Here is a 19,426-nt window from a genome sequence, read left to right as displayed (position 1 = left end):
TTCAATATCACCATACTTTTTAACTCTAAAATATATATATATATATCAAAGTACCGTGAAATCAGATAAATAAAATAGAATATTTATGTATAATATATACGTATATATATCAATGTTATAAAATTACATTAAAATTTAGAAAATATAAGAAAAATATTAATTCAAAAATCTTAAATAACATTATTTTAATATCTAAATATAAATAATTTAAAAAAATATAACTATAATATTAGGAAAAAAAAAATTGCCTTCTATGGTAACTGCCTCCTTTTATTTAAAGTAGCATTTCTTTTAAAAAAAAAAGTACTTTGAATCACAAACTTCATAAAAAGAAGTGACAACTAATAAAATATTGTCTCTAAAAACACTGATCAGAGGTAGATAAACATTTATATCAAGTACTAAAAATTTGTAATCAAATGCCAAATACCAAAAATTAATACTATCGCATATATTTACATTTGAAAAGAAAACAGTAACTTTTAAGGGACATTCATAAATACTAAACTAAAAATGTAAGATGAAATAATCATAAATTGTGTTTAATGGGGAAAAAAAAATAAATGTTTCAATGTATTTTATTTATAAAAAAAAAAAATTATTAAACAAATGATAAGATTAAGAAGAAAAAAAAAATCTTTATATTTACAATTGAGAAACACATTGTCTGGAATATAACAATACAATAAGAAAGTGGCAAAATTAAAAGATAAGTATACCTTCAAATAATAAGGTAACAAAAAGAAAGTAATAGGGATATAATATGTAGGAATAAAAATGAAATATATAAATAAATAAAAATTTGTAACAAAAGTGCACAATTATTCAACTGTTTTATTGCCATCACATTTTAAATGATCATTATAGTTTATATATTTCATCACACGCTAAGAAAATTATACCAAACATTTATATATATGATGTATATATTTTTACTTTGATTAAAAAGTATATTATATGTTTGATGTAAAAACAGCTTTGTTAAATGGGAAAATTTATTAGCACATTAAATTGTTAGACGTATCAAAATTTTTCTAACTGATACCCGTGATAGGGAAACGATAGAAAATTAATACAGGTTGCTTAAAGATGGGATTAAAGGTTATTTTTAATATTATAAATTAAATAAAGTAAAGTATTTTAATGAATTTTTATCATTTAAATATATTTTTATTAAAAAATTAAATAAAATATTATTGGATAAAATATTAGTAATATCATAACACAAAGTACAGATAAATTAATGACTTTAAATTTATCACATAAATCAAAATAAACCCTCAAAGGTTTATCAGCCTACCTAAAGAAAAAGTCTCTTGACTATCCTTGTTTACCGCCAATTTGGGACAGTGTCTTTTGTTGGTTTAAATTTTTTTTCATTTTTCTCATTTGTTTTATTATTAATATATTTTTATTTTTCTTATTCATTTAACATAACTACTAATATTTTTATCAAAAAATACCAAAATGCCAGTATTTCGTGGAAAAAGATATGTTGGTTCATTAGAAGCGCTGGAAAAACTGGAAGGTCATTCTCGATATTTTTTATGTGAAAAAACAGGAATGGTATTTAATAACTTTGATGATTTTTGCAATCACCAATTATTTTTACGATCACGAAGTTTTTCACCTTTTACAGAAATAAAAGAAGGATGTACATATGATGAAGCTAAAAATATAGAAGATGAAGCATTTGAGGAAATTAGTGTGTTATGTGATGGTTTAAAAAAAGGAATAACTTTTCTAATTAAATTTCATTTACAAAGATATTCAATTATTGATATCCTTTATGATATTTATCATTTTACAAATAAAAGATTTTTTATCGGTGAAGAAATATTATATAAAGATAGAGATTCATACAAGAAAGGTGTTGTAGTTGGTGTTAAGATAGATATGGTAAATATTAAATATGTTAATCATGAAAATGAAGATTGTCAATTTATTGATAGTGAATGTGTTGAGTATGATTTACAAGTATCGAGGATAGGAAAAATTGAAAATGTTAGTAGTAATAGAATTATAAGAGATGGAAATGTAGTTACTTCAAAATTAGTTAAAAATTTTATATTATTTCACACAAATTGGTATCTTGATAGAACACAAATTGAAATTTCTGTAAGTTTTATGTAATATAAATATATGTGTTTTGTTTTTTTTTCTAGAAAAAAATAATTGAAAAGTACAAAATAAGTACTTTACGATGGGATGATATTTTTGGAGGACCTGTTCCATCATTTCCTATAACATTGCAAAAAATTGAAATACCTAGAATGAATAATTCTTCGGAAGATGATATATCGTTATCTCCCAGAAGAAAGAAATTAAAAAAAGAATTAAATGGTATATGTGAAAAATTAAAATATTATGGTGTTGCTGAGGAAGTTTATGTACCTTATCAATATAAACTTGATGAGGTTGATGAAAATGTATTAAGTGATTTAAGAGAATTATTAAAAGCAAGTGAAGTTGAAGAGAAGAAAGGTCGTGAAGATATTTTATGTCTTGATTCTAAACAACCACCAGTTTTAAATGAGATATCATTACCGGAATGGTGTAGTAATGAAATTTTTATGGAAAGTTTATCTATTTATACATTTTTAAAAGCATTTGAAGATGTTTTAAATGAAAACGATTCTTCACATGGTAAAGATTTTTTTACTTATGAAATGGTAAAATGTGCTATATTTTGTAAAAATATTATTAAAAGCACCTTTTCTGTTATTGCTAATATATTGTTTCAACAAATATTTTTAGCTAGTATTGATAAAGGCAATAATTCTATAATAGATCAACGTGATATATGTATTGAAGCTTCTACTGAATTAGAACATTTATGGGCTCCAAGTTGTGAAAGTGTTTTAATAACAAATTTTGAAGTATCTTATCATGTTAATTTATGGTTAAAAACATTAAATGAAAGTAAAAATGAGAAATGGAGCAAAATTGTTGAAGAACTTAACAAAAAAACACTTTTTGAAATGGAGGCAAAAGATAGAGCAGACATTATATGCTTAATGATAAAAATATTAAACAGGTCTAATGAAAAAATTAAGAAAGCAATAGATAATGGTTTTTTGGAGATAACCTTAAACAAACGAAAGATAGAGGAATTTAAAACAAAAGCTAGTTCTTTGTCAATTTTGGGACTAGTTGATAAAGTAATAGAAGATGGAAAAGTTCAAAAAACTGTAACAAATATTAGAAAAGTTTTTGGTGAAAATGAAAAAGTAATTATTAAAGATATTACTATGAAAGATGATAATATGATTGAAGATGAGATTGAGTACTACGAAAATATCTTAAAAATTTATGATGGTGATATAAATATTGATGAAATTGGAAAAGATATTTTAGATAAAATGAAAGGTCGTATACAGGAAATACAAAATAAATATGAAAAATGTTTATATAAGAAGATACTTGGATACTATCCAAGATTAGGGAAAGTTATTTTTGGAAAAGATAGAGCATGTAGAAATATATATTTTTTTAGTAATCTATCCTTATTGTTAGTAGAGAATGTTAAAGAAAACGTTGTATTACCATGTAAACATCTTCTTAATAGGCATGCTAATTCTTGTCCATTAAAAAATTATGATCTTACACCTAGAAGGATTTTTTATATAAAAGAAGAATGGAATGATTTTGTTGGATCATTAAATAAAAATGCTTATAGAGAAGGGAATTTATTAAAAAATTTAAAACATTTTGTTGATATTATTGGTGATATAGTAAAAAAAGACAATGGAAATATCATAGAAAGATTAGGTTTACATACTTGGAACGAAGAGTATAATGAAGTTGATGTCAAACCACATGTTAGCGAAATGATCAGAAATGAAATTATGCAGTTAATTGACGATATTATTAGTTATAAAGCTGTTAGATATACCAGACATCTTAAAGAATGGAAGGATTGTTATAATAAAAATAATGTTAAGATGGAAGAGTTTATATATAATATTCAAGAATATTCATGTAAAGAAAAATATCTTCTAGATATGATTGTACCATTTGTTATGATATTATTAGAAAAAATTCGAGAAACTGAATCTGAAGAATTATTACCAAGATCAGAACCTGATATTACTGTTGAAGAAATGAAAAATTGGCACAATAGAATTATTAAATTGACAAATCCCTTTGAATTGTTAAAAATTATTAAAATGTTTAAGATTGCAATTGATCTGGACAGGAGGATAATATTTCAACGTTGTTTTATTTGCAAAAATCGTTATTTTCATTCATTACGCCTTCATCGTTGTAGGTGTTGCAAAAAAACATATCATTCAAGATGTCAAAAATTGATGTATGTTGACAATTTTACAATGTATTGTGATACTTGTTTATCAAGTGAAGATGTTACGAAAAAAATTACTAAAGATCATCTTGATAATTTACATGTATTTATTACTGGTAATGAAACAAATGAAAATGGTCCTGTGAAACCACCATATTTAACATATGAAGCTGAAACAACAATAAATGATACAATAGTTAGTTTGTTTCGTAATCCAATTGCAGCAGATTTTGTTCATTCAGTTAACTCTTTATACGTTCGTGATTATTATGATATTATTAAAAAACCAGTAGACTTAACTTCTGTTATTCATCATAAGTTAAAATTAAGAATATATCAAAATATGCAAGAGATAATGGATGATGTAGCACAGATGTGTGATAATGCAATTATTTATAATGGTGTAGGTCACATAGTTGCGGAAAAAGGTAGAAAAATTGAAAATTATCTTTTTACTGTCATGTCAAGATTAGTTTAAGCATAACAATAATTTATATAATTAGTTTTGAAGCAATAGTAGAGGGATGCTTATATCAATATGTTAATAATATATTTTCAGTGTAAATATATTTCTTAGTAATAAAATAATTTTATTCATTCTTTTATGTTTATTTCATATTTATAGATAATTAAATATCAACAATTTTTAATCAGTAATCCGATAACTAATGTATCTTAAAATACCTTAGAATTTGTATTTTTTAGATTGTTAAATTGATTTATATTTGAATATGGATTATTTTTAAATAGTTGAAGTAAATAACTAATACAAGATAATATTTTTGAAAAATTGATTAATAAAATTTTTTAATACAACTTTCATCATTATCTCTTTGAAATTTCGTTACGTAATGCTTTGAAATGAAACGATTAAATAGTTTTTAAATTTACTTTATAATAATCTCAGATATCTAGATATTTTAATATCTTTGGAAAGTTTTATGACGGCTTAAAATTTAACATTTTTTTTGTATATATAAAATTTGTCTTAAATTTTTATTACAAAAATAAAAATACTAATTTTTATATGATGTCATAATTATTAAACAAAAAATAACATGTCATAATTAAATTTTTTTTTATCAAAAAATAAAATAATTTACGCTTTGGGAATTTTTATAAAATAAGATGTAGTAAAGATTAAAAAATCAATGTTACCATTTTAACTATTTATAAAGTCATAAACATCTGAAAACCTTATTATTACTAAAAGTACAAATCAAAATATTTGTGGAAATATATTAAATTATCAAGATTTTTCTTTTTTTTTTGTTTGCAAAAATAACTTTATATTTAGTTGTTTTGATAAATGCGGTTATTTATGTAAATTTTGATTATTATATTTTTTTTCCTATATTTTAAAATTATTTCTGAGAATTTCAACCATAATATGTAAAATATATTAAATATGTCTCCATTATTTGAAAATAATGTCTAGTTTAAAAAAATTTAAAATGTGATAAATGGCTTAATCATTGATCATTAAACTTTATTAATAAAATTTTATTTTTTTGGTTAATCGTGTTTTTATTTTTAAATTTAATTTTAATAAAACTTTCTTTTTTACAATTGAAGTTTAATCATTCTTTTATTTATAAAATTTTATATTTATCCTAAAATAGGTATTTCTTACTATTTTTTTAAAAACTTCTCTTGCACAGAAAAAAAAAATGCAGAAATAACTATAATGACCTGAAGTAGTGTATTTAAATTACAAAGGGTGGAATGAAGACACCCATTTTTTAATTGAATGGTATATTCAGAATACTTTAGATATCATTAATTTCATATTTGAATAGTTATATTACTAATAATTAAATTTTTTAAATTAAATTTGTACAAAAGGAGTTTTTTAAACTTTATTTTTCAAGCTGATAGAATTCTATAAATCGTTTTTTAAATAAATAAATATATTTTATACCAATATTGTCATAAAGTATAAATTATTAATAAAATTTTTAAACATAATTTTTTTATATATTTTTAGCAAGTTATTAATGGGTGTACCAGCATTCTTTAGATGGTTATCCAGAAAGTACCCAACAATTGTTGGTGATGTTGTGGAGGAAGAATGCCAAATTGTCGATGGAGTTAGAATACCTATAGATTGTACTAAACCAAATCTTAACTTTCAGGAATTCGATAATTTGTATCTAGACATGAATGGAATTATTCATCCATGTTCTCACCCAGAAGATCGACCCGCTCCAGAAACAGAAGATGATATTTTTGTTCTTATTTTTGAGTATATTGATAGATTAATGGCTATTATAAGGCCAAGAAAATTACTTTATATGGCTATTGATGGTGTTGCACCAAGAGCTAAAATGAATCAACAAAGATCTCGCCGTTTTAGAACAGCAAAAGAGAGTGCTGATAAAAAAAAAGAAATTCAAGCTGTTAAAGATAAATTGACAGCACAAGGTATTCCTGTTATTCAAAGAAAAAAAGAAGCAAATTGGTTTGATGGTAATTGTATTACACCTGGAACACCATTTATGGAAAGGTTGGCTAAAGCATTAAGATATTATATTGCTTACAAAATAAAAACTGATCCTTCTTGGGCTAAAATTCATATAATACTTAGTGATGCTTCTGTTCCAGGAGAAGGGGAACATAAAATAATGGACTTTATTAGAAAGCAAAGAGCTTCACCAGGACATGATCCAAATATTGCACATTGCCTTTGTGGAGCTGATGCTGATCTCATTATGTTGGGTCTCGCTACTCATGAAGCCAATTTTACTATAATTAGAGAAGAATTTATTCCAAGACAAATGTCTCCCTGTGAATTATGTAACTTGATGGGCCATACACTTCAGGAATGTGATGGTGGGATCATTGAATCTTCGATAATTAAAACAGAACCAGTAAAAAGAAAAACAAATTTTATTTTTATTCGCCTTCCAATACTTAGAGAATATCTCGAAAAAGAATTAATAATGTATGAAATTAATTTTAAATTTGATTTAGAACGAGCCATTGACGATTGGGTATTTTTATGTTTTTTGGTAGGAAATGATTTTTTACCACATTTACCTTCGCTAGAAATACGTGAAAATGCTATATGCAGATTGATAAAACTTTACAAACAAATGGCTTCAGAATGTGGTGGTTATCTTACAGATAATGGTGAAGTTAATATGCAAAGAATGTCAATGATATTAGCTGAACTTGGAGATGCTGAAGATGAGATATTTAAACGAAGACAAGATACTGAACAAAGATTTAAAGAAAGAAATAAGGCTATGAAACGTAAACACTCTAGCATTAATAAAGCATCTTCATTCATTGCGCCAAGTGTTGATGGTGGTTTGATTACACCAGTACCAATTAAAAATGCTCATTTGAATAATTTTGGAAGTCAAACAAAAGTAAAGGCTTACATGGCACGTGTTGAACAAGAGGATTGCATAGTTGCTGAAAGAAGATTATTGAGTATTTTAAAACCACAAAAAAGTGACGATGTGCCGCCATTGATTCCACAAGGTATGGTTTCTAACAACACAGTAGTTGTTGAGGAATCAGATTCAGAACCTGAAGATAATGTTAAATTTTATGAACCTGGATGGAAAGATAGATATTATGAAGAAAAGTTTGGTGTTTCATTTAGTGATGTATCTCTAGAATTTCGTCGTAGTGTAGCTGAAGCATATATGGAAGGTCTTTGTTGGGTTTTGAAATACTATTATACAGGTTGTCCTTCTTGGGATTGGTTTTATCCATATCATTATGCACCATTTGCTTCTGATTTTGATAAAATTGAATATTACAAACCAAATTTTCCTAAAAATACGAAACCTTTTAATCCACTAGAACAACTTATGGGTGTTTTTCCTGCTGCAAGTAGTCAACATGTTCCAGAATGTTGGAGAAAATTGATGACTGATATTGATAGTGAAATTTATGACTTTTATCCAACAGATTTTGCTATAGATTTAAATGGTAAGAAACACGCTTGGATGGGAGTAGCATTGCTTCCATTTGTTGATCAAGAACGTCTCCTTGCATGCCTTGAAAAATATTCCGATGGTTTAACAGAGGACGAAAAAAAAAGAAATATAAGGGGTGAAAATCATATTTATGTTTCCAAATATCATCAAGCATTTAAAGAAATCAGGGGAATTTATGAAACTAACCAAGATGTAACATGGATTTCGTTAAATCCAGCATCTAATAATGGTGTTAGTATGTTAATCTCAAGAATGGTAGACTGTGTTAATCCTGATGAACCTTATTATTCACCAATAAAAACAATGATTTACAAAGATTTTACCAATTCAAGTGCGATGGCATTAGTTAGAGATCCATTTTTTGTTGATCAGCATTATTATCCTGTACACCGTCTTGAAGGTGTTATTGAACCAGAAAGAGTTTTACCACTTACAAATTTTTATAATTCAGATTATAAAAGAGATTATCGGAAAAATAATGGAAGCAGAGATGACTCTAATTTTAGAAATAACTATAGAAATGATTATAATTATAAGAAAGGATATCGCGGTAACAATTATGTTAATAGAGGATTCAGAAACGATTATAGTAACAGACCCATTAGGCGTGGTATGCGTTGATTATAAATATATATGTAAAATTTAACTAATCTCATATTGAGTTTTTGTTTTATTTTATCATTTGTTCTATTTTATTTTTAAATAAACTTTGAATTATGGTTATATGATTTATACCTAAATTTCAACATCAAATTTTTTCAACTATTTTCTATTTTTAAAGTTTGTTTTTTTTTTACTTTACGTTAAACATTTTGTTATATCACACTTTTTTCTATATCATTTTTTATTTCATAATAATTTTAAAATATTTTTTTAATACATCAATTTCTTTTTTATTAACATATAAACTTTAGTAAAAATATTTTAACAGAAAATTTTTGTTATTTACTTTTTTGCTCAATTACTAGAAAAAGAAAACATTCTTTTGGTTATAAATATTTCAAAATTTATTTTACGAAAAGTCTGCCTATCTAAAGGAATAATTACCCATAATAAAAAATTTTTATTAGAAGGTGTTGTTGAATGACTACATATTTTACCATAGTCATTTTATGTAATCATACATATACATTATTCATTAAAAAAAGCAGAAAAACGAATTATTTTTAAAACTATTAAATTTTTGTTATAGTAGAAAGTTTATGCATAAATAATTTTTTAACTCGAGAAAGAAAATCTTTATTATAAATTACTAAAAGTATACTGGTACATAATTAAATTATAATAATAAATAAAAGTCATATGAATAATGTATATAGTTTATTGTTAATTATAAATTCGCATAGAAATAAAATTAAATGATTTTTAGAATTAATTATTGTTTTTAAAAGTAATTATATTCTTTAGTAATCATTCATATTTACAATGATATAGCATAAAATTTTTATTTTAAAGTACTATTTTTAGAAATAGGAAATTTTAGTAAATAATTTAAAGGCAATATCTATAAACATAGTCATTATTGTATAAAATAAATAAATCATTTTACGCCTCTTTAATTCTTCATTAATCAGTAAAAGTACTTTTTTTTCATATATACTTTCTTTATTTTTAATTTAAATAATATTTAATAAATCTTCTACTATATATATGCTATAAAATAAAAAAATATTTTCAGTGAATTCTTTAGAAATAACAAATAAACAAATAAATATTACATTAATTATGCACTACCCTTTTCTGTTACTGATAAAAATAGATTATCAATAATTTGTACGGCGGTCTGTAAAAAAAGACTTAAGAAGAGTGACTTGACCAATTCCAATTAAAATAATTACACAAGTCTGACCTAAAGACCAAAGCATAACTCTTTCATTTAATTGTTCTGCACGTTTTCTACCAGTTGCTTCACGTAAACGGTGATGTGTCTGAAAATCATCTATATTTTTCAGTTTATCATTGATATTTTTAGCAGAATTTTCAATTTCAGTCACTGGTCCCGCATGTTTAGTTTGTGATGGATCTGGTTTATCACTTCTTTGCCAATCAAAATATACCACTTTATGGGTAAAGGAAGAAAATTCATTACTAAAACATACTTTAAAGGGACCTTCAATAGCTGTTGTAAAAGCATGATTATCATATTGTTTTTTAGTTTCTTTATATAATTCTTTTCCAGATGGATCTTGTATTGAGACATCAACATCATACTGACCTCCAGTAATAACCTATAGAATATTAAAATAATAATTTTTATATTAATACATACTTGATACTCTAAAACATTTTCAACACCACTTTTCATATCTTCATAAAAACATTCTACTGCATTATCAGGTAACTCAAATGTTAATTCTATACTTTGAGAAAATTTTAGAAGTAATATTAAATGAAAGAATTTCAATATAATATTCATTATTTAATTTAAAATAATAAATTTTAAAGAAATATCCAATAATAATATAATACAATGTTAAAATTTATAAATATATATATATATATATAATCTTCTACTCGATAAATATTTCAAATCAAAATTAACAAGTTATAATCTACGTAGTCAAACAGAAAGTCTTTTTAGAACGTTTACAAGGAAAAAACATTTTTCCAATATCCATATAAAATATTAGGCATTCTTGACCCTTTCTTCTAAATGTGTATCTTTAAAATAAAAATGAACAGAGAAAATATAAATAATATTGGCACAAATATATATATATGACATTCATCTCTGGTAGATAGAGAATAAATATATCAACCTAACTAAAAGATGAATATTGGCATAATGTTTATATAGTTAAATAAAAGAGATAAAATAATCAAAAAAAGTAAAATAAAATATAACTTAGATTTATTATTTTTTTATTCTTATGTCTATTTTCTTTTTTATTATTATTTTTTTAATTTTAAAATCATTATTTTATAAATGAACTTTTCTTTTAATTTAAATTTATAATATTTTTCAAGTTTTACTAATTAACTAAATTTCGTTTAAAAGTTTATGTTTCATTTTATTGATAAATGAGACATATATCATTTTATTTCTCTACTATTCTATTTATATTTTACTAATATTAAGGTTTCCTTTATTCCTAAAGTTGTTTCTTAAATTATTTTTAACTTAATAATTAATATTTATTATAATATAAAACTTGTTTTCTTTATATTTTTATTATTATTAATTTTAAAAATTATTGAAATTACTAGGTGTATTTCTCTTATTACTTTATTTTTGTTTGTTTTATTAGCAAATCGTAACTTAAATTGATTCTTAAAAATTTATTATTTTTTTTTTAAAAGAAAAAATATAAATATGTAAACAAGATAATTTTTCCTTTTATATATTTACCATTCACAAGAATATTTAAGTTAAAAATTTTGAAGTATATATTAATGTTTAATGATTATATGTATTGTAAAAAGAATTATTAACCGTGTATATTTAAGGTAGAAATTCCCTCTATTATAGTAATATTTAAGTATATATTCTTTTCTTTCAATTTTTATATAAAAATGGAAAAAGAAAAATTTTGTTAATATATTAATAACTTTGTATAAAAGTTCTTTAATCATTGTTTATAGATTAGAAAATATATAAATATATTCTATTGATAGAAATCATTCTAGGTAGAGGAAATATTAAATTTAATAGAATATGTATTGTATATTTATTGTATTATTTATGATAGATCTTTCAAATATTAAACTTATAGTATTATAATGGATTATTCAATGATTATAAATTTTAAGTATATTTAAGAAACATACATCTTTTGTCTCTCTATTTATAATTTTTTTTTTAACTTTATGTTATCAATTTTTAGTATTAATTTGTTGTGGGAAATAATTTTAAGTTTGTTTTTTTTTTTCATTTAAATATTTTTAACTAGTTACAAGTAATCTAATATATTTTTATTGTATAGTTTTTTTTTTCCTAAATATTTAAATTATAAAACTAAACATTGATACATTCTCTTACTTTTCACTTTCATCATTTCTCTTAACACAAATCAATCTTTATTTTAAATATGTGTATTGTTTCACACTAACATCATTTAAAAGTTTTTAACTTTCTTCTTATCATCTCTAAAGATAGAATATTTTTAGAAAAAGATTTACCTCATTTTGTTTATGTCAACCATCTCTAGCACTTATTATTTTCATTATTTCTTATTACTTTCCTTTAGCTTGCTGTAATGATAAAGAGGCCTCCATTATCAATTTGCTAATGAACCCAAAGTATGCTATAGTTATATGTATATTTATAAATATATCTTTATCTTCTTTTTCTTCTCCTGGACTAATCTTAAAACTTTAATCATAATCTTATTTCACAACTTTGTAATGAACAAATGTACTTTCATATTTTTTTGGCTCAAAAATTCTATAATTTTTTTTTTACAATTTTCTTTATTAATTTTATTATAAAATAAATTATTTTTTATAAAATATGTTTATTTTATATCAATTTTCCATTATCTTGAATATATTTATTACACCTCTTTTATTAATAATTCATTTATATTATATATTTAATAATGCTTTTATTTTTTTTATCTATCTAATATTTCTTTTGATAAATAAACATATTAGATGTCATGATACTTTTTGTTATAAAAAAATTTTTTTTATAAATACTTTTTTTTTTATGAAAAAAAGAAGATATATTTTAAAAAAATAATTTAATATTTTATTTACAGATCCATATATATTTTTTTTCTACTATTCTATATTTCTAAGCATATATCTTAAAATCTTGTTTTATATCAAATATTTTTTTTACCAGAACTAACTGAAAACACCGCCAAATGCTTATTTAATTTTTTAAAAAAATAAGTGAAGACTTTTATATTTATCTATTTATTAAGTTCAATTTAATTGGTGCTTTCAATAAAGAAAACTGATTAAAGATAAAAAAATTTATTTATTAAAATTTCCTATATTTGTTTTCCAGTTTTTTTTTTTTTTTTTTTTTTAATATTATTAATACGTGTTAATTGTTGTAATATTTATTATATTACTTGTCAATTGTTTTTTTACTAAAATTCTATTAAATTGAATTAAAAAAAAAGTATAAAAATGAACTTCGATAATGGAACTATAGATAATACAATAGGAACTACTTTTGATCCACAAAATTTGGAGATTAAGACAAAATCTATTGAACAAACACTTGTTCCTCTTGTTACACAGGTATTTATTTTTTTTTTTATAAAATATTTTAAAAAAATTGATTTTTTTTATATAGATAACTGCTTTGGTAAATTTTAAAGAAAATATTATATCTAATGGTAAACCAAAATCTGAACGTGCAATAAGAGGAGCTTTAAAAGTGGGATCAGCAGTTGAGGCAGCAATAGAACGTTTTGTTGCAGTTGGTGAAACTATAGCTGATGAAAATCCTGATATACAACCTGAGATGTATGATGCCTGTCGAGAGGCTAGGTATGCCGGTTCATCTATAGCTAACTTGAATGGTAGTATTTTTCTTGAAGATCCTTCATCTGGAGGTTCTGGTGCTGTTGACAAAGCTGTACTTGTTAAAGCTGCAAGGCAATTATTATCATCTGTTACAAGAGTTCTTTTATTAGCGGATAGAGTCTTAGTTAAGCATATCCTTAGAGCTGAAGATAAGGTAGCTTTTTCATTAACTAAATTAGAAAATTGTTCACATTTTACTGAATTTGTCAAAATATTTACTGAATTTGGTGGTGAAATGGTTGATTTAGCGCACAGATCTGGTGACAGACAAAATGATTTAAAAAGTGATAAAAGAAGAGCTCAAATGGCTTGTGCTAGAACTAGCCTTGAAAGATTAACTATGTTATTGTTGACAGCTTCAAAAACATTACTAAGGCATCCAGATGATCAAGGAGCCAAACAATGTCGAGATGGAGTTTTCCATTACCTTCGACTTAATTTACAATTAATAGGACTTTGTGTGACAGATGGAGTTGTACCATATGATATTTCAAGATACTATACTCCATTATCATTTCCATCAGATGAACCTTTAGATATTGGATTACAATTAACAGCAAGTGTAACAATAAAACAGCTAAATGAAATGTTAGAAATGGTAAGATTAACGGGATCTACAAATGTTGGTATAAGAGAAAGATTAATAGGAGCTTTGGATCAATTATGTGAAATGACACAAGATTTTACTGATTCTCCAATAACACCACATCATCAAAGGGAGCAAATACTAGATTATCTAGAAGAATGTCGTTTTGAAATGAGTAATTTAATAGTACCAGCTTCTATGGATGATAAAGATGGATTGTGTAATGATAATGTTGAAGTTAGTGTTGAAAGATTAAATAGAAGATTAGGGGATTTAAAAAAACAGCTTCAAGCAGTTGCATTAGAACAGGTTGCTTCAATATTTAGAGAAAATGAAGATCATAATATATTGACTTCAATAAAAGCATGTTCTGTTTCGGGGGATATTGATGGGGTAGAAAAGTTTTTACAAAAATTTAAAAATCATACTGAACATGTTCAAGATGTTTGTAGATTATTACACCATGTATCATTAACTGACTCTCTTCATGTTTACTCAGGACAAACTGAAAGAACTTTGAGAGCACTTTCTCCATTGGTAAGTAATAAAAATTATTAATTAACTAAAAATTTTTTAGACATTATTTGCTGGAAGAACACTATGTATTCATCCATCTTCACGAATAGCCCGTGAAAATCTTGAAGTATTCTGTGATACATGGGCACAAAATATTAGTGATCTTTCAAGATTAGCTCGAGAATTTGATACTGTAGTTTCTGGTAGAGTTGCAGCAGAGAAACAAGCATATATGTCACTACCACGTCCAGGAGTAGGTTATTATGAAACTTCTTGTAACTATTTTCCATCAACTAGCATGTCTTCTAATTTAAATAATATGTGTAATAACTTTCCATCTGAATCTTATGCCTCCCATACATCATCATCTTCTTTCTATAGTGAACCATCTCCTGAAATTTCTGTTTCTATGACTGGTGATAGTGCTTTTGTTTCCATGCCTTATTCTTGTTTATCGTCATCAATAACTGAATATAGTAGTGATATGTCAAAAAGTTATAATAATAGTGTTCAAAATTCTACATATCATTCACCTACTACTCCAATAAAAGAAAAAGTTAATGATAGTGTTAGTGATAATCGTAAAGATATTGAATTTTGTTTGTTAAAAGAGCATGATTGTAGTAAAAGTGCCTTCACTATTTTTAAAAGAAATCAACATGATTCTACATCACCACTTCTTTTATCACCAATAACAAAAGAAGTTCTTACTGGATGTCTTGATGAAAATAAACAAATAGTTGAAGATAAAAGATTAGGTACACCACCACTTCCAATTAAGGTTGAAATGAGAAAAAAAGGAGGAAGATCAATGAAAGAAAAAAATGAAGATTTTGAAGATTGTATGTCTATAATTCTTGAAAATTTATATATTGAAAGTCAAAAGTTAAAACATCTTGAAAAAACACTTTTAAAATAATGGAAAATAATTTTTTTTTACAAAAACAAATATTTTCATAGATAACAAAAAAAATATATATCAAGAATGTTTTAATTTGCATGTATTAACTGATATGAATGATCTTTTTCCAAAATATTAGTCCCATTTTTGATATTTAATATTTATTAATTTGATATATTTTGTAATATAATTGTGAATGTGTTTGTTTTATATACTTTTTTTTGTTTATATAAATATTTGATTATGTATATATGAAATATTAATATATTTTTATTGTGAAAAAAATTATTAATTATTTAAATATTTATAATATTTATGATAAAAAAATTTTTTAGAAACATGGTACTACAACAAAGCCATCAAAACCAATAACACTTGATGTTGAAGATCAGCAAAAAATAGCTAAAGTTGGGTTAGAAATGAAACTTCTAACTTCTGAAGTTGATGCTGAAGCAGAGAAATGGGATGAGTATGCAGAAAATGATATTGTTAAAAGAGCTAAATCGATGTCTTCAATGGCTTATAATATGTATTTATTTACAAGGGGTGATGGTCCACTTAAAACAACTCATGATTTATTTACACAAGCTGAATTTTTTGCCGAACAAGCTAACAAAATGTATAAAACTGTCAAAGAATTTCATTATGAGGTTCCTGGATCACCAGAAAAATCTGATTTAATGAATGTTCTTGAAAGGATTCCTCTTCATTGTCAACAACTTCAGGTTCTTGTTAAATCACCAACAGTTGGTAAAAGTGCAACATTTGGAAAGGTGGATTCTGTTATACAAGAAACTAAAAATTTAATGAATGAGATAGCTAAATTAGTAACATCATGTTTCGTTTGCGCAACAAAATTCGAAATAGAGTTTCGTGGTACTGGTTCAACAAGATCTACAGCTAATGAAGGAGATTCATCACATCATAGAATGAGTAGAGAAAGTACACTTTGGAGAAGGACACCAAGTACTAGGAGAACAGCTCCTCCACCAAATATTCATCATCATAGCAGTCATGACCTTCAAAGTACAGCTGCTTCAGAAAAATATCAAAAAATTGGTTAAAAATACTTTTTAGATATTAATCAAATTTTATTTAAAATTACCTATAAATATCAAGTCAAGTATTTTTTACTTTATCAAATAAATTTTTATCAATATTTATCACTTTTTTATTTATCATTTGATTTATATTAATTGGTATAATGTTAAGCTTTTTCTGTATGAGATAGTTTTTCATCGTTTAATATTATTTTTATCAAAATACCATCTAATCATTGATCTTTTTCTAATTTCATCTACCATCTTATCATTTATAATGAATCTTTATTGCCCTAATTATTTTAAAATTATATATTTTTAATTAAACTATCTTATCTAAACATTTTTAGAAAATAATGGGTGAAGATATTGCTGTTACAAATTTTAGAAACTACATTAGAATTAATACTGAACAACCAAATCCAAAATATTGTATGTTTTTTTTTATAACTTAACTTTAGTAAATAAATATATATATATATGATTATTATTTTTAGATGAAGCAAGAGATTTTCTTTTTAAATTGGGTAAAGAATTAGGTTGTCAAACATGGGAACATGAATGTGTAAAAGGTAAACCAATAATTGGGCTAACCCTTCCTGGAGCAGACATTAATTTGAAAGCAATTTTATTATATTCTCATACAGATGTTGTTCCAACGTCTAAATCAGATTGGAAATATGATCCATATGAAGGGGTTAAAGAAGAAAATGGACTTATTTATGGTCGTGGTACACAAGATATGAAATGTGTTGGTATTCAATATATTGAAGCATTAAGAAGATTACATCAAAAGGGTATAAAACGCTTTCAAAGAACAATACATTTAATATTTGGACCTGATGAGGAAATTGGTGGTAAAGATGGAATGGAAAAGTTTGTTCAAACTGAAGAATTCAAAAAACTTAACATTGGTTTTGCTTTAGATGAAGGCCTTGCTACCGAAGATGAGGTTTTTAAAGTTTATTATGGAGAAAGATGTCCATGGTGGGTTAAATTTACTTGCCATGGATCTCCAGGACATGGATCAAGATTTATTGAAGATAATGCAGCAGAAAAATTACAATATATTCTCAATAAAGCATTAGAATTTAGAGCATCAGAAAAAGCAAAGTTAGAAAGTGATTCTAATAAAAATTTAGGAGATGTATCTACTTTAAATGTGACAATTATTAATGGAGGAGTTCAAGCTAATTGTCTACCAACTGAATTTGAAGTGACTATTGATATGCGAGTAAATCCAAATTATAATTTTGATGAAATTGAAAAAATGCTTGATAATTGGTCAAAAGAAGCTGGAAAAAATGTTGAATTAGAATATTTACAAAAACATTACCCACCATGTAAAGCCATTTTTGATAGAAATAATAAATTTGTTAATACATTCGCTACAACACTCGAAAGTATGGGATGTAAATATGTCACTGAAATATTTACCGGTGCAACTGATTCAAGATTTATAAGAAAAACTGGTATACAATCAATTGGTTTCAGTCCAATGAATAAAACGCCTACACTCCTTCATGAGCATAATGAATGTTTGAATGAAAGTATTTTTTTGAAAGGAGTAGAAATATATGAAAGTTTGATAAATAATCTGGCAAATGTTGAATGATTTGAATTTTTTTTAATACATTGAATATATAATCAGAACATTTTACTTACATTGAAAAAAATTTTTTTAAGTTTAAAATACTATAATTATTTATTATTAGTATTTAGACAACTGTTAATGCAATATGATAATTGCTTAGCATCAAAAATGTTTTTATTATGTATAAAAGACAATAAAATGATTTAGTAAATTTCGTTTTTATTATAGAAGGATTTTCTTTTATTTGATGTACCATTCTACCTGTTATATCACTATTTCCATTCTTTTTATTTTAGTTTCCTTCATTGAAGCTGATGACACTATTACATGTACACAAAATCCTGATTGTACGGGTGGTTTTAAATGCATGAAAGATGTACCCAGAGCTTTAGATAATAGCCTAGAAATGTATTGTGTTAATCAATGTGTACCAAACAAAGTAGCTGAACAATGTGGAGATAGTGAAACCTGTGAATTAAAAAAAGATGTTAATGATGTAGATTTCTTGACATGTGTTAAGTCTGCTGAATGTATTAATGATAATTATTGTGAAAAAATGAATTCTCAGAAACCAATTTGTAATTTATACACACTTAAGTGTGTAGAAAAAGAAGTTTCTACCACTACTACAAGTACTACTGCTAGAACAACTACAAAAACATTGTGTAGAGATTTAATAGTTGGTGGTCGAAATGATTGTCAGGCTCATGCAGCACAATGCAAAGACCCAATATGGCTTGATTTGATGAAGTCTAAATGTCCAAAAACCTGTGGTTACTGTGATACAACGTCAGGTGGTACTATTATTTCTTCTGGTTGTGTAGATCTTTCTCCTAAATGCCCCAATTTAAAACATCTTTGTAAAAACTTATTATACAGAAATCTAATGAAACAACAATGTCAAAAAACTTGTGGATACTGTTAAATATTTGATAAAATATTTTATTTGAAAACATATAAAACTTCCTACATACCTTTCCTTTATAAAAAAAAATCCCACCTGTAACTACATCACTAATAAACTTTTTAATGTATAACAATTAAAATTATAT

General features: G+C 24.7%; 5 protein-coding genes across 5 annotated transcripts; 4 read left to right on the top strand and 1 right to left on the bottom strand.

Annotated features, from left to right (window-relative positions):
* Window positions 1-1,467: 1,467 nt before the first annotated feature.
* SRAE_2000328800 (Bromodomain and Zinc finger, FYVE/PHD-type domain and WSTF/Acf1/Cbp146 domain-containing protein) lies at window positions 1,468-4,781 on the top strand (the record flags this gene model as incomplete). The annotated part of the gene is made up of 3 exons (XM_024654464.1): window positions 1,468-2,118; window positions 2,166-2,646; window positions 2,758-4,781. 3 exons carry the CDS (start codon window positions 1,468-1,470, stop codon window positions 4,779-4,781), a joined length of 3,156 nt encoding a protein of 1,051 aa, XP_024507833.1.
* A 1,519-nt stretch (window positions 4,782-6,300) lies between these two features.
* Window positions 6,301-8,877, top strand: SRAE_2000328700 (5'-3' exoribonuclease 2 homolog; the record flags this gene model as incomplete). Its single annotated transcript, XM_024654463.1, has 1 exon — window positions 6,301-8,877. One exon carries the CDS (start codon window positions 6,301-6,303, stop codon window positions 8,875-8,877), a length of 2,577 nt encoding a protein of 858 aa, XP_024507832.1.
* Window positions 8,878-10,019: 1,142 nt separating this feature from the next.
* Window positions 10,020-10,672, bottom strand: SRAE_2000328600 (RE49489p; the record flags this gene model as incomplete). Its single annotated transcript, XM_024654461.1, has 2 exons — window positions 10,020-10,484; window positions 10,526-10,672. The coding sequence occupies 2 exons, from the start codon at window positions 10,670-10,672 to the stop codon at window positions 10,020-10,022; spliced, it is 612 nt and encodes a 203-aa protein (XP_024507831.1).
* A 2,663-nt stretch (window positions 10,673-13,335) lies between these two features.
* SRAE_2000328500 (Alpha-catulin) lies at window positions 13,336-16,804 on the top strand (the record flags this gene model as incomplete). The annotated part of the gene is made up of 4 exons (XM_024654460.1): window positions 13,336-13,449; window positions 13,505-14,860; window positions 14,901-15,620; window positions 16,076-16,804. The coding sequence occupies 4 exons, from the start codon at window positions 13,336-13,338 to the stop codon at window positions 16,802-16,804; spliced, it is 2,919 nt and encodes a 972-aa protein (XP_024507830.1).
* A 332-nt stretch (window positions 16,805-17,136) lies between these two features.
* SRAE_2000328400 (Peptidase M20 family and ShKT domain and N-acyl-L-amino-acid amidohydrolase family and Peptidase M20, dimerisation domain-containing protein) lies at window positions 17,137-19,299 on the top strand (the record flags this gene model as incomplete). The annotated part of the gene is made up of 3 exons (XM_024654459.1): window positions 17,137-17,212; window positions 17,278-18,363; window positions 18,671-19,299. 3 exons carry the CDS (start codon window positions 17,137-17,139, stop codon window positions 19,297-19,299), a joined length of 1,791 nt encoding a protein of 596 aa, XP_024507829.1.
* Window positions 19,300-19,426: the final 127 nt, after the last annotated feature.

The sequence above is a fragment of the Strongyloides ratti genome (genome assembly GCF_001040885.1).
Source record: "Strongyloides ratti genome assembly S_ratti_ED321, chromosome : 2".
NCBI lineage: Eukaryota > Metazoa > Nematoda > Chromadorea > Rhabditida > Strongyloididae > Strongyloides > Strongyloides ratti.
The sequence above is the reverse complement of the archived record's forward strand: the minus strand, read 5'-3'. Positions and strand labels throughout refer to the sequence as shown.